At 45.2% G+C, this 14,392-nt stretch overlaps 1 protein-coding gene across 7 annotated transcripts in view; it reads left to right on the top strand.

The window, feature by feature from the left end:
• Nucleotides 1-7,996: 7,996 nt before the first annotated feature.
• The window catches only part of LOC118839085 (tumor necrosis factor receptor superfamily member 14-like), a 37,900-nt gene continuing 31,504 nt past the window's right edge, over nucleotides 7,997-14,392 (top strand). For 5 of the 7 annotated variants that reach the window (XM_036746512.1, XM_036746510.1, XM_036746509.1 and 2 more), the window contains exons 1-2: nucleotides 8,490-8,635; nucleotides 11,987-12,092. In XM_036746512.1, coding sequence (XP_036602407.1) covers nucleotides 8,606-8,635; nucleotides 11,987-12,092 — 136 coding nt within the window. In that variant the 5' untranslated portion in view covers nucleotides 8,490-8,605. Of the gene's footprint in view, nucleotides 8,085-8,489; nucleotides 8,636-11,986; nucleotides 12,093-14,392 lie in introns of those variants that run through there. The other 2 variants (XM_036746513.1, XM_036746508.1) reach the window with 2 other exon arrangements.

Genomic DNA, 14,392 nt, shown 5'->3' with positions numbered 1-14,392 from the left:
TAATCAGTAGTGATTTAGAGCATTTTTTCATATGCCTATAGATAGCTTTAGTTTCTTCCTCTGAAAACTGCCTGTTCATTTCCTTTGACCATTTCTCAATTGGGGAATGGCTTGTATTCCTATATATTTGTCTCAGTTCCCTGTATATTTTAGAAATGAGGCCTTTATCAGAGATACTAGTTCCTTTCTTTCAACATGAAGAAAATTCAAGAGCAGGTTCTCTTTGCCCTCAACATCACTGAGTAAAAGGATTTGTAAAGAAGTGTGTGAGGTCCCTCTGAAGAGGCCCGTCCCCACAGAGGAGAGTGGCCCATTCTCGCTGAGGCTGTTCCTTCTGGGAAGATGAGACGCAAGTGGTCACTGGGGGCAGGAAGGCAGCTGAGGGCCCTCCCTCCTTACATCCCTCCTGGCCTTAGGTCCCCCATGAGAAAGGACACAAAGGCTCAAGTCTGACTGCACACGGTCCCTTCCCTTGCTCTTGGACCAGACGTTTGGACAACTGTGTTCAGTTTTGGGCCTCACGGTTCAGGAAGGACATTGATAAGCTGAAAGGTGACCAGAAGGGAGCAGCCGGAGTGGGAAGGGGCCTTGATTCTGAAATTCTGTGACTCTGTCAGCCCTGTCCCACTCTTTCATTGTTCAGTCATTTTTCAGCCCTCTCTGACTTTTCGTTACTGTCCCCATTTGGGGTTTTCTTGGCAGAGAGACTGGAGAAGTTTGCCATTTCCTTCTCCAGCTCATTTTACAAACGAGGAAACTCAGGCAAACAGGGTTCAGTGACTTGCCCAGGGTCACACAGCTAAGAAGTGTCTGAGACTGGATTTGAACTCAGGAAGACTCATCTTCCTGACTCCAGGCCAGTCGTTCTATGCACTATGGCACCCCCTACCTGCCCCATCTCCCTCTAACATCCCAAATTTTGGCTCCACAAGATGCTGTCCAAGGAATCCCCAGCAAAGGGCAGGGGCAGTAGCCCACGATGGAGCTCTTTTGATGGGACTTGGATATGTCAAATCCTAGAGCACCCTATTAATGGATCATTACTGACCCTTCTTTCTCCTTTTGCTGTGACTTTCCTGGTACAATAGGAAAGAATCCTGGCTCTAAAGTCATAGAAACTGGGCATAAGTCCTACTCCCAGGCTTATGAGCTATGTGACCTTAGGCAAATTAATGACTTTCCCTCTGTCTCGGTTTCCTCATCTGTAAAATAAGAGGATTGGATTCAATGGCTTCTAATCCTTCAAATATATGATCTATGAAATAACAACTTCCTACCAAGGCCCAGGGACCACCCTCCTCTCTGTCTACTGAGGCTGAGTTGCATCCTTCTTACTTCAGTGATGGATGCCCAACAATAACCTTTGCAATGAACCTCTCTTCCTTTGCTCCCACTCTCCCATGCCACAGCCCCTTGATGCCTCATTTTAGATCTTAAGTCTTCCCTTCTGTGAATTAACACTTCATAATAAAAAAAAACTTTGGCTTCAAGCATTAATGGCTGACCTGAAGGTACATGAAACTGCTTTTATTTATTTTTTATTTCTTTTAATTTTTTTACTTTGAGTTTTCAACATTTTATGTTGTTTTCAACATTTACATACACAAGATTTTGAATTCTAAATTTTCTCCCCATCTCTCCCGTCCCTGCCCCACCAGGACAGCATGCATTCTGATTACCCCTTCCTCCAATCTGCCCTTCCTATCACACCCCCCATCCCCTTCCCCTCTTTTTTCCTGTAGGGCAATATCTTGCCTTATTTCCATTGCCTGAATATCTTATTTCCCAATTGCTTGTAAAAACAATTTTTAACATTCATTTTTAAAGCTTTGAGTTCCACATTCTCTCCCTTCCTCCCTTCCCACCCACCCTCATTGAGAAAGTAAGCAATTCCATATAGGTTATATATGTGTAGTCATGCAAAACACTTCCATAACAGTCATATTGTGAAAGACTAACTATATTTCTCTCTATCCTGTCTCACCCTCCATTTATTCTATTCTCTCCTTTGAACTGTCCCTCCACAAAAGTGTTTGCTTCTGAATACCCCTTCCCCCAATCTGCCATCCCTTCTACTATTTCCCCCTCTTTTATCCCCTTCCCCCCTACTTTCCTGTAGGGTAAGATAGATTTCCATAGCCAATTGAGTGTGTATGTTATTTCCTCCTTAAGCCAAATCCGATGACAGGCTCACTTATTCCCTCTCACCTCTCCCCTTCTTCCCCTCTATTATAACAGCTCTTTCTTGCCTCTTTTATGTGAGATGTTTTATTCCATTCTATCTCTCCCTTTCTCTTTCTCCCAGTACATTCCTCTCAACACTTAATTTTATCTTTTAGGTATCATCCTTTCATATTCAGCTCACCCTGTGCCCTCTACCTATCTCTCTATAAACACACACACACATATACATATACATATATGTATATATATATACATACATACATATATGTATACACACATACATATTTTCAGCTCTGGTCTTTTCAACAAGACTGCTTGGAAGTTCTTTATTTCATTGAAATTCCATTTTTCCCCTGAAGTACTATACTCCATTTTGCTGGGTAGGTGATTCTTGGTTTTAATCCTACCCCTTTTGACCTCTGGAATATCATATTCCAAGCCCTCTGATCCCCTAATGTAGAAGCTGCTAAATCTTGTATTAATCTAGTTGTGTTTCTATAATACTTGAATTGTTTTTTCTGGCTGATTGCAATAATTTCTCCTTGACCTGGCAACCCCGGAATTTGGCTATAATGTTCCTAGGAGTTTTCCTTTTGGGATCTCTTTCAGGAGGTGATCAGTGGATTCTTCCATTTCTTTTAAGGTGTTATTTTCTTCAGTATTTTTGGGGTCTCCTTTAGCAAGCTGTTGACTCACTTTTCATGATTTCTTACATCCCTCTCATTTCTTTTCCCAATTTTTCCTCTACTTCTCTTACTTGATTTTCAAAATTCTTTCTGAGTTCTTCCATGGCCTGAGACTATTTCATATTTTTCTTGGAGGCTTTTGATGTAGGAGCTTTGCCTTTGCTGTCTTCCTCTGGTTGTATGCTTTGATCTTCCTTGTCACCAAGGATGTAAGAAAATACTTTTTCACCAAGAAAGTAACCTTCTATAGTCTTATTTTTTCACCTGTTTGCTCATTTTCCCAGAGAATTACTTGACTTTTGAGCTCTTTGTTAAGTGGAGGGTATACTGCCTCAAGTTTCCGGGGTTTTGTGCAGTTGTTTTTAGAGATATTTCTAGGGTCCTCTAAATTTTCAGTTCTTCCAAAGTGGTATGATCAAAGCAGAGATGTTTACTCCTCTCCTGGCCTGTGTTCTGATCTGTTAGTAACCACAAGCACTCTTTTCTGCCTTGGAACTGTGAGGAGTCTTCCCTCTGCACATCCGCCTCGAGCTCCACCATGCCAGTGCTCTTCCTTGCCCCAGGACCGCCACCCAGGACTGCTACTCAGATCAGCCACTCAATTCCCCCACTGTCTGTGGGCCAAGACCTCCAGGAGCAGCCACTGCTGCAGCAGTGGCCACCACCACCCTGGGGCTGAGGCTGGGGAATGACCATGTTGCTTTCTCACCCAGATGAGAGACCTTTCCCAGTGACCTTTGAAGTTATCTTTGGCATTTGTGGGTTGTGAAGTCTGGAAACCACTGTAGCTGCCAGCTATTCAGTGCCCCGATGCCTGCTCTAGTTCTGTCTGTGCCTGGGTAGTTCACACTGGGCTGTGCTCTACTCAGAGCCTAGTGCAATAGACCCTTCCTGTTGGCTTTCCCCATTGTCTTGAGCTGGAAATCTGTTTTGATGTGTTGTTTTGTGGCTTCTGCTGCTCTAGAATTTGTTTAGAGTCATTTTTTACAGGTATTTTGAGGGGTTTGGGGGGAGAGCTCAATCGGATCCCTGCTTCTACTCTGCCATCTTGGCTCCACCCCCAGAAAACTTGAAATTGCCTTTAAAACATGAAATAGAGCTCAGAGTAAATTGTATTTGCTCACATGTGACCTGAATGCCTTTTTAGATACTCATTTGTCACCCCATAAATATTTGGAGTTTTGAAAAATAGTTGATGGAATGATGCAGTGAATGTAACAGTGAGATGCTCCTTTCAAAGATCCGGGAAAGTTGTCCTTAGGTAACTTGGAAATGACAAATTAGAGAATGAATTTTACATTTCAAGGGCATTAGTGTTTGTTTTAAAGATCATGGGCGTTATTACTAAAGTCCCGGCTTCTAGGAATAAGAAAGTGATACTGCTCTGCTCTGGTCAAAGCATATTTGCATGATTGCGTTCAGTTGTGGGCACCATAGTGTAGATAGGACATGGAGAAACTGTAGAATATCCAGTGTGAGCAGAGAGGTGAAGGGCACTGAGCCCATGCCTATAACAATGAGTGGAAGGAACTGGAGATGGCTGGACTAGAGAAGAGAAGCTCAGTGGACATGTGAGAAGTCCCTTCTGTCACTTGAAGCAGGGCTTAGAATTGTTGTTTGACCAGGGTAAAGTGTGGGTGTTTTAAAGGGGCAGATGTAGGGTCAATGGCAAGGAAAGCTGCCCCCAAACAGAAGGGGCTGCCTTGGGAGGAGGTGGGATGCCCCTCTTTGGAGGTCTCCTAGCAAAGACTGGAAGCTGGGACCATTTACGGAGTATGTCATATTGGAGATCTATTTTTTTTTCCAATATGGGTTGTAGTAGATGGCCACTGAGCACCCTTCCAAATTCTGAAATGCCTTGATTTGTGTGACTGAAATGCTGCAAAGGGGCTTATTTAGGGGTAAAGGTGCTTTTTCTGGTAGAGAATTTTAATTTAATTCATGAGACACCGAAAGAGCTAACCCAGCTGCTTCCCAAAGTTTTGCATTTCTCAAGTGAACATTTTGTGCTGAGTCCCACTGCTGTTTCCAGTGAGAAACGACCCTATGGCCTGGGCCGCCTGTGTGCAGGATTGTGACTACACTGCCCAGTGTATCCACACCTGCTGCTTCATCACCTGCCTGTCACCAGAGGACTTTGAGATAGGTATAAGGTAAAGTGGTATGGGTGATGTCTTTTGATCCAGGTGTAAATTGGATTTGAATGAGGCAGAGTTGCAGGAAGTCATTGGCCTCACTCTCTCCCCCAAAGGCATCACAGTCCAGGGACAGGACAGAATCAAGTTGACTGGTGATGGCTCAAGATGCAGTGGATGACCTTGGCGTCTTTGATGTCTAGCCAAGCTCTAAGTGCTCCACAGGTCCTGCTTCAGCTGCCTTCATGGCCGTTGGAACAAACTGCTCTCCTCTGATCATTCCACCAAGGGAAGTCTTCACATGATTGGGGTAGATGCCCCCCTAACTCACCAACGGGTTTAAGACTCCTCAGTTAGGTTCAATCTGGTTTAACTCATCTGCCAAAATGGTTTACCTAGGTGTGGCAGCTTCTTGGAGTCACAGGTGAGAGTTAGGTGGAAAAGGTGGACACCAAAAGTGAAAGCAGCCTTGAAAAGGACTCAGCAGCCATCACACCAGAGGTACTAATCTTCCCTGAATACACCCTTGAACCCATGAAACTCATACCAATGGAGCCTCACAGATTTGAAGGATAGGGCTTCTATTGGCCCTTCAATAAAAGCCTGCAATTTGGGCCTAAAAGTATAGTCAAGTGACCCCACTCACCACCCAAACTGCTGACTTTGAGAAAAGATACGGAAGAATCAGAGGACAGGAGGAGCCTTGTCCCAGCTTTAGAGACCTAGCTCCCAACATCCCACAATTACTAGCAAAATAAGTGATGAGAAGTTCTAGTCCAAAGGGCAGAGCCCAACTTGTACAGAGGCTCACATGTTGCAAGGCTGCATGTAAGGCAAAAGCTGTCATAGCTTGTCTTGAAAGGAAGATCTCAGAGACCATCTCTAAGAAATGCTGGTCAATGGCATCACTGCAGAATCCAGCAGTCCTTATGAATCCCTCACAGTGGTAGTGCCCAAGAAAAATGGAAACACATGGATATGTGTTGATTGCTGAACTTTGAACAAAAGACTCATATGGACCAGGACACCATGCCACAGCTACAAGACACCCTGGATCATCTGCTAGGCAGCCAATGTTTTGCAGTCTGGGACTTGCCTAGTGGATAGTATTTATCAATCAATCGGTGCACACTTATTAAACACCTACCATGTACCTGGCACTATCAGATTCTTAAATCTGAAGGAGACAAGGAAAAGACTGCATAAGCTAACTCACATAAGGTTATTAAGAGACTGGACAGCTTGCCAGTTTACAAAAGAGAACAGAGGTGGCCCCTATAGGAGAGGTGGTTGGACTTTCCAATGAGCAGGTAGAGAGAGCTAATAGACACTCATCTGGGAAAGGGCTGAGAAAAAGAGACCAGCAAAGGCTTTCTGGCCCAGATATGGGCAATGAAAGTGATGGAGCCAGTAAAGGAAACTCAGTGTATTATTACAGGGCGGGAGAATTCAGCCTGGAGTCAGCTCCCTTCATGCCCCAACCTGCTACACAAACTCATAGGGTGTAGATGCAACCCACAGGGCTTGAATAGACTGACAGCCAAGCTGGACTGGTACCAGTTCAGGTGTAGACACAGATCTGGAATGATTCTGAGGGTCAGCCCACACCAACTGCTAGGGCGGGTACAGGACCAGAGAGGTCAGGCAATGATAGGAGAACCAGGCAGGTTAGAGCAGGCATTAGACAGAGTTATGATGTAGGTAAACCTGAAGGTGGAGTTCTACCTGTTTCTAGGTGACAGTGAGAGGTAAGAATGTGACTACATGTGTTTATTGCTGTATGTGTAAATGACTATATGTTGGGAATGGTTTGTATTTACTATTGTGTTCATCTAATTATGTTCTGTGCTATATGCCTGCCAAGGTGATGTTTGTTAATTGTTGTACAGGCCGGTGCTCATGGTGCAGCTGTGAACTATGTAGGGGCCTATCAACATTAATGCAACAGGCTGGTTTGGCTTTGTTGATTGGCCATAGCTTTTGATTGATTGCTTGAGATATGGGGACACACACACACACACACACACACATGCACACACACATATATATGTACTTGTAAGTGTATGTGTATACATGTGTATATGCATGTTTGTGTGTAGGTATACACATATATACATATGTCTATATATGTACTTTGGGTGTGTATATGCATACACACACATATATGTATATTTATGCATATATATATTTCTGTATCTACCTCTATCTCTATCCCTGTATGAAAGAAATTCAGTCCCTGCCTCCAAGGAGCATGGTGTTCTTTGGAGTGGAAGCCAAGAAAAGCCACCGATGAACAACGAAGAGTTATCACCATCCGGGTTTCCATCTGGTTAGAGTCTCTCGCACTCCCCTTCTCCTGTCCCTCCACCTCCTCCTGACCCCAGCCCCCATGATGGATCTGGCAACACCTCTCGTCTTTGTACACCTCCTCCTTGTTATTGTTGTTCAGTCTTGTCTGACTTCATGACTCCATTTTATGGGTTTTCCTGGCACAGATACTTCTCCAGCTCATTTTACAGATGAGGAAACTGAGGCCAACAGGATGAAGTGACTTGCCCAGGATCACACAGCTAGTGAGTGTCTGAGGCTGAATTTGAACTCAGGTCTTCCTGACTCCCGGCACTCTTGTCTGTTGCACCACCTTGCTTCCCTTATGCATATCCTGCCCGCTGGGCTAAAGAAGTGGGGCATATTTTGAAGTTTCTGATTGTCACCAGCTTGTTTCTCCTTTACAAATTCATTCTTATTGTGTACACATTTGTCAGTTATGGCCATGACCTGGGCTGAGCAGGGCTGTTCATAAAAAAAAATGTATTTATTTGTTTTCACTTTTCAACATTCAGTTCCAAAAGATTTTGAGTTCCAAATCTTCTCCCAATCCCTGTGCTCACTCCACCCAAAGACAGGACTATTTATTCCTAAGAGTACTCTTCCCACCCATATATTTCCACAGTTTTTGGTTTCACTTTTACTCTCTTCGAAGACATTGGTCAAAGAACCAAACAGGATCAGAGGTGTTTTCTGGAGCTCCGGACGGCCAGTGAGATGCGTAGTGATGGTAATCAGAGGCTACTTGATGGTAAGAATCCAGGTCTGGGGACAACTGGACAGGAACTGCCTGCCCTCTGACCCCCTACCCTTCTCTTCCCCCTCCTCCCCCCTGTGCCCCGATTTCACACCAAAGGGGAGGGGGGAGGGGCTGCACAGCCTTGACTCTAGAGTCAGAGAGGAGGATTCAGAGGAAGAGATCGAGCCGGTTTTTTCTCCCTCTCTGTTTTCCTCCCTAATTCCCATTCTGACTCTCTTCCCAGTTCCCTCCTCCTCATCCCCTCACCCAGTCTTTCCTTTCCATTCCCCTTTACCTACTTCCCTGACCCCCAGTGCTGCCTTCCCTTGTTCCTTCCTCCCCCAGTCCCCTCCCACCCTCTCCATGCCCCTAGATGGGACACAAAAGGATCCAAAGTCCAGGTTCCTTCCTCTTGAATTCAGTGATGGTCAGAGCGGGAGAAGACTAGAGGGGAGGTGGAGAAATTAGAAACCTAGCTAAGGAGAGTTAGATACTGTGTGCTAGGGAGAGAATAGGAAGGGATCTCTGAGGCTATGGAGGCCAACCACTTCCTGCAGCTGTTGGTAAGTCATTTTCCAATCCTCATTTGGGGTTTTCTTGGCAAAGATACTAGAGGGTTTTGCCATTTCTCCAGTTCATTTTACAGATGAGGAAACTGAAGCAAACAGGGTGAAGTGACTTGCCCAGGGTCACACAGCTGATTAGGTGTCTGAGGCTGGATTTGAACTCTGGTCTTCCTCATTCTGGCCTGGTGCTGTATCCACTGAACCACTTAGCATTTTACAGAAAAGCTAAGTAAATTGTTTGAGGTCCCTCAGGCAGTAAAAGCAGAGGAGACAGAATGTGGATCCAAGGGGTGATTGTCTCTTACAACCCCCCAGCCATCTTCTGCTTCTGCATTATCTCTCCCTCCCCCTTTCTCATCCCCTTTCCTTTTTAGTTTGTTCTAAGGTCTGGGTGATTAGGTACAGAAACAGAAAGGGATGAATGTGGAAGTGAAGATAAACTAAAAACTGGACATAGGGATTGGGACTGGACTTGAGAGTTCAGCAATGCAGGGGACTCTCCCAGAAGAGGGAAGTCCTTCTACTGATGCAGGTTAGCACCTTCTCTACAATCTAGAACCTTAGAGAGCTGCCAAGGGCACTGAGGAGTTGCATGTTTGTCCAGGGTCACACTGTTGGATGCCTGTTTATCTGGCACCCAACATCTTCCAGAGAAGCAGCCTGCTGGGCAGAAAGCCAGGCTCAAATTCAGGAAGACCGTGGGTTAAATCTTGGGACACATTGCTACATGTATGTCTGTGTGTGTGTGTGTGTGTGTGTGTGTGTGTGTGTATGTATAGAAAGAGAGAAGAGAGACAGAGACAGAGAGAGAGAATGAGAGAGCAAGAGAGAGAGATAGAGGAAGAGGAATATAATGGGAAATGAAGGTGATGTAAAAATAAACAAGGTCATTAGTATTTATTCTATATTTGAACATATGAAAGTTAGATATCGGATTAAACAGATCCTTGGGCCACAAGGACAGCCTCCTTCGTCTGTGTTCTCTGATTCACAGGCTGGGTTCTGGCCCCTTAGCCCCCTGGCCCCCTAGTCAGTGCCTATTCTTTGTCTCACCCATTTGGATTAGGCCATGCTGAGGGCCTGAGAGCTGTCCAATTTTGGAGGCCCCTCAGTCGTATCAGAAAAATGTATATTCTTCTAAGAGAAAGGTCAATGAAAAATTCAGTAATAAAGCCAGTTATGTGTATGTGTCCTGGAGACAACTGTTTACTTAAAAAAAATATGTAAACTGGGAAATGTAGTTTTTCCTTTTTTCCCTCTGTTTCTGTAATGTGTGTTTTGAAGCTGTTTTGGAGGTGGGCACTTTTTCCTTCCTGTACCAAGAAGCCAAACCCAGGCTCTGAGTTCTGGTCTGTTGAAGGTGGCACAGTATACAGAACCCTGGGTTCAGATTCCCCTTCCAGCCCTTACTCTCTGTGTGACAGTGGAATAATCACTTCACTTCCCTGGCCTCGATGTCCCCATTCGTAAAATAGGAGAGGTGTACTAGGGGATCTCAGAGGTTTCTTGTAATTCTAGAGCTAGGATGCTATAACCCATGAGGAAAGCCCCCTTTGGGGTCTGCTCCCTTTGGATTGTGGAGGAAGAGGGGCTGACTCTGATTCAGGCCCCAGCTTGTCTGAACTGCCCCTGCTAGCCTTGGTCCTCTTGGCTTTCCCTTCCCACTGCCCTGTACTTGTCGGCTACAGGGAACCAGAGGCAGCAGGTGATGCTTCCAGGCCTTGACTGACAGCACTGAGGTTCTCAGAAACAGAACCAGGGTAGCAGGAAGAGCAGTGGTTTGGCAGGCAGAGGCCCCAGATGGAGAAGTCTGTCTCTGTTGCTTCTTCTCTGCAGGACCTTGGACAGGTCACCTTACCTCCCTCCTCCCCCACTTAGAGTGTGAGCCCTCTGAGAGCAGGAACCATCTTTGCCTTTCTTTCTGTCCCCAGGCCTCATTCCAATGCCTGAATGCCTGGCGTTTTTGTTGTTGTTCAGTCATTTTCAGGAGTGTCCAACTCTCTGTGACCCCATTTGGGTTTTCTTGGCAAACAGTCTGGAGTGGTTTGCCATTTCATTCTCCAGCTCATGTTATAGACCAGGAAACTGAGGCAAACGGGGTTAAGTGACTTGCCCAAGGACATACAGTTAGGAAGTATCTGAGACCGTCTTTGAACTCAAGTTTTCTAGACTCCAGGACTGGCCCTCTATGTACTGCGTCACTTAGCTGCCCAACTGAAACACAGTAGGTGCTTAATAAATGCTTGTTGGCTTTTTCTTACCTCTGAGAATGAGCTTTCTTATCCCCAAAGTAAAGGGGGCAGATTAGAAATTAAGGGGTCTTAAATGTCTTTTTGAGGAGGGACAGGCATGGACTCCTTTGGTGGTTCCATGAGGTCTATCACTGCTTGCCAAACCCAGTTTTTAAATGCATAAAATAAAAGAAGGAAACAAGCACTCATTAACTCCCTAGTACGTGCCAAGCACTGTGCCTTTAAGCACTTCATCTCTTTCATCTTCATTGCTGCCCTCAGACACCCCACCCCCCTTTCCCTCAAACACCTGTTATCAGTTTTAGGTGGACTATGTATAGCTATAATTCCCCTCAGAGCCCTCTGGCAGGGCTTTCCCCTGTACCCTTGTACCCTCTCCATGGCCTCTCAGGCTCTGATCAGCCTTGTGGGAGACAATCCTGCAGCATCCCTTGGACAAGGGCAGAGTGGATGGAGTCAGGAAGACCTGAATTTGAATCCTGCCTCCCACATTTACTGGGTTAACCTTCCAGCCTTGGTTTCCCTACCTGTAAAATGGGTACAGTAATAGCACCTACTTCACAGAGCTGTTGGGTCTGTCACGTTCTCTGGGAACCTTTAAAGTGCTATGTTAAGTGTGAATTAGTCATGATTAATTATCTGCATCCATGCCCCTCTCCCCTACACCTCCACCTCTTGGCCCCCAGCCTTCTCAGGTTTGAGCTTTTTAAAGTCACAGACTGGTCAGACTCCTTCTCCTAGAGATTAAATCCCAGGATCCCAGGTCTAGAGCTGGAAGGGATCCTTGAGGCCTTCAAGTCCAGTCTCCTCATTTTACAGATGACTTGTGCAGGGCAGCACAGTAAGTAAGTGCCTGAGGCAGGATTCTAACTCAGATCTTCTGGCTCCTGGTCCTGGGCTTTCTCCAGCACACTGTGCTGTCTCTCAACTCCCTCACTTTATAGATGAGGAAACTGAGGCCCCAAGAGGGTAAGTGGCCTAGCCTAAGGTCATCTACACAGCGAGTGACAAGGTCAAGATTAGAACCCAGTTTTTCTTGCACCTGTGACCACGCTCTTTTCCTCACACTCATTGCCTCCTTCTTTCACTTCCCAAGATGCTCAGCATTATTATGACTCGGCTCATCCCTTACAAGGAGGCGCTGGAATGTATGGTGGGAGAGTATGAGGTAGATGGGCAGTGCTGCCCCATCTGCCATGCAGGTAAGTCAGAGAGTTTCTTTCTTTAGGACAAATCACTCTTTTCCTCTGGTAAATGTCTGCCTGTTCCAGACTCTCTTTCTTTCTTCATGTATCCATTTGAATTCCAGAACCATAGAATCTCAGAGCTTAAAGGGACCATGGAGGGCATCTCAGAGCTTAGAGGGATCGTGGAGGCATCTCAGAGCTTAGAGGGACCATAGAGTCTGTCTCATAGATTAGTGGAATGATGGAGGGGCATCTAGCCTGATCTTTTCCCCAAGATAAGAATCTCTTCTTGAATACTTTAGGGAATGGGATACTTACTACCTTATAAGGCAACTATTCTTATTGATAGACTGGATGAATTTATTCAGACAGCAGGATTTTATGGAATGCCTCTTTCATGCAGAGTCTAGAATTAAGTTGTGGTTTCAGGCTATGAAGGGTTTTAGGCAGGACTGTCTGGCCTGGAAGGAGGACACCCAGGTGATCATTGAGGTAAAAGAGGGAGAAGGGAGAACAGGGCACATCTCTGATTTCCTGTGCCTTCTCTGTGGAGTTCAGAGCCAAGTGGGACACAGAACACTTATTCAGCAAATGCTGATGCTGGAGAGACTGGGCACCTTTGCCTAGATCCCTGATTCCATTGAACTCATCATAATTCCCTGTTCCTCGCCCTTGGAGCCTGCATGCCATGCCTTCATCTCTGCATTTATCTGCATTAAGAGGGGGCCCTTATGTTTGGAATCCCCTCCTTACCTCAGCCCTGTGGAACTCCTGAATGCCTCCAACAGACAGATGTCACCTCTCCAAAAGATCTTTTCTGATTCTCTCTCTTTTAAAAAATAGTATTTATTTTTAACATTAATTAAAAAAAAATTTGAGTTCCAAATTCTCTTCCTCCCTCAGCGCCTCCTCCACCCATTGAGAAGGGACACAATATGATATCAATTACACATGTGAAGTCACACAAAAGATATTTCTGTATTATTCATGTTGTAAAGAAAAGCAACAAAAAGAAAATGAAAAAAAATCATACTTCATTTTGCACTCAGAATTCATTTGATTTTCTCTCTCTCGGTCTCTTCACACTCCCTCTCTCTCTTTCGGTCTCTCCTTGTCTCTGTCTTTATCTCCTCCCCCCTCTCCCCACCCCAGATCACTCTACGTATTTAGCATGAATTTGTATTTATTTACCTTTTTGCATTTTACATCCCCCTGCTAGAATGTAATCTCCTCAGAGGCAGAGACAGTTTTGGGTTTTTTTTTTTTATCTTTTTATCCCCAAGCCAATCTGGTGCCCCGAAGATTTGTTGTAGTTCACTGTCTGACTCTTCATGTATCCATCTGGGGTATATGGCAAAGGCACTCAAGGGCTTTGCCACTTTCTTTTCCAGGTTATTTTAACAGATGAGGAAACTGAGGCAAATAGGGTTAAGTGACTTGTCCAGGGTCACATGGCTAAGTGTCTGAGGCCAGATTAGAACTCAGGTCCTCCTGATTACAGGCTGGGCACTCTATCCACTGTGCCATCTAGCTGATCAGATTAAGCCTTGCTGATGGGGACTGCTTAATAAGTTTCTGTTTTATTTCATTGTCTGCTGAGACCTCAGGAATGTCATTCTGGATAAACTCTAAAGCAAACAAACTTTAATTTGTCTCTTGTACCTCCACCTTCAGTCTCCATTAACCCACCCTCTCCCACCTTGTGTTTTCCCTGTTCCGCCATGGCAGTGACCATGGAAGCCAGCCTATATGGGGTCTCAGATTCCAGCCCTGACTTGGCCTAAATTTACTGCATGTCAGAGTGTGGTGGAATATTAAGGACCAGCTTGACTCCTGGATCTCCCCCTCACTGCCTATGTGACCTTGGCTAGTCATTTAGCTTCCACATCTATAAAACAAGGGCATAGGACTGGGTGACTTCTAACCATCTGGGTTCTGAAGTTGTCTTCCTGACTGATTCTTAGTGAGGTCCCTCCTAGCTGCCACATTTATATTCTGAGGTCCCTCCTAGATCTGACATTCTAGGTTCTAAGGACTCTACCAGCTCTGACATTAAGGTTTATCCCCACTCTGACAGTCTATTTTCTGAGATCCTCCCTACCTCTGACATTCTCTGTTCTAACAGCCCTCCCACCTCTAATATTCTGTTTTCTAGGACTGCCCTTCCAACTCTGAATCCTGTTCTGAAGTCCCTCCTATCTCTGACATTCTATGCCCTAGAATTCTTTTTAATTCTGACATTCTAAGTGCTTGTCCTGAGGTCCCTTTCAGTTTGGATACTCTGGGTTCTAAGGTTCTGTTGGGTATGGATGTGT

This window comes from Trichosurus vulpecula, chromosome 2 (genome assembly GCF_011100635.1).
Source record: "Trichosurus vulpecula isolate mTriVul1 chromosome 2, mTriVul1.pri, whole genome shotgun sequence".
Taxonomy (NCBI): domain Eukaryota; kingdom Metazoa; phylum Chordata; class Mammalia; order Diprotodontia; family Phalangeridae; genus Trichosurus; species Trichosurus vulpecula.
The sequence above is the reverse complement of the archived record's forward strand: the minus strand, read 5'-3'. Positions and strand labels throughout refer to the sequence as shown.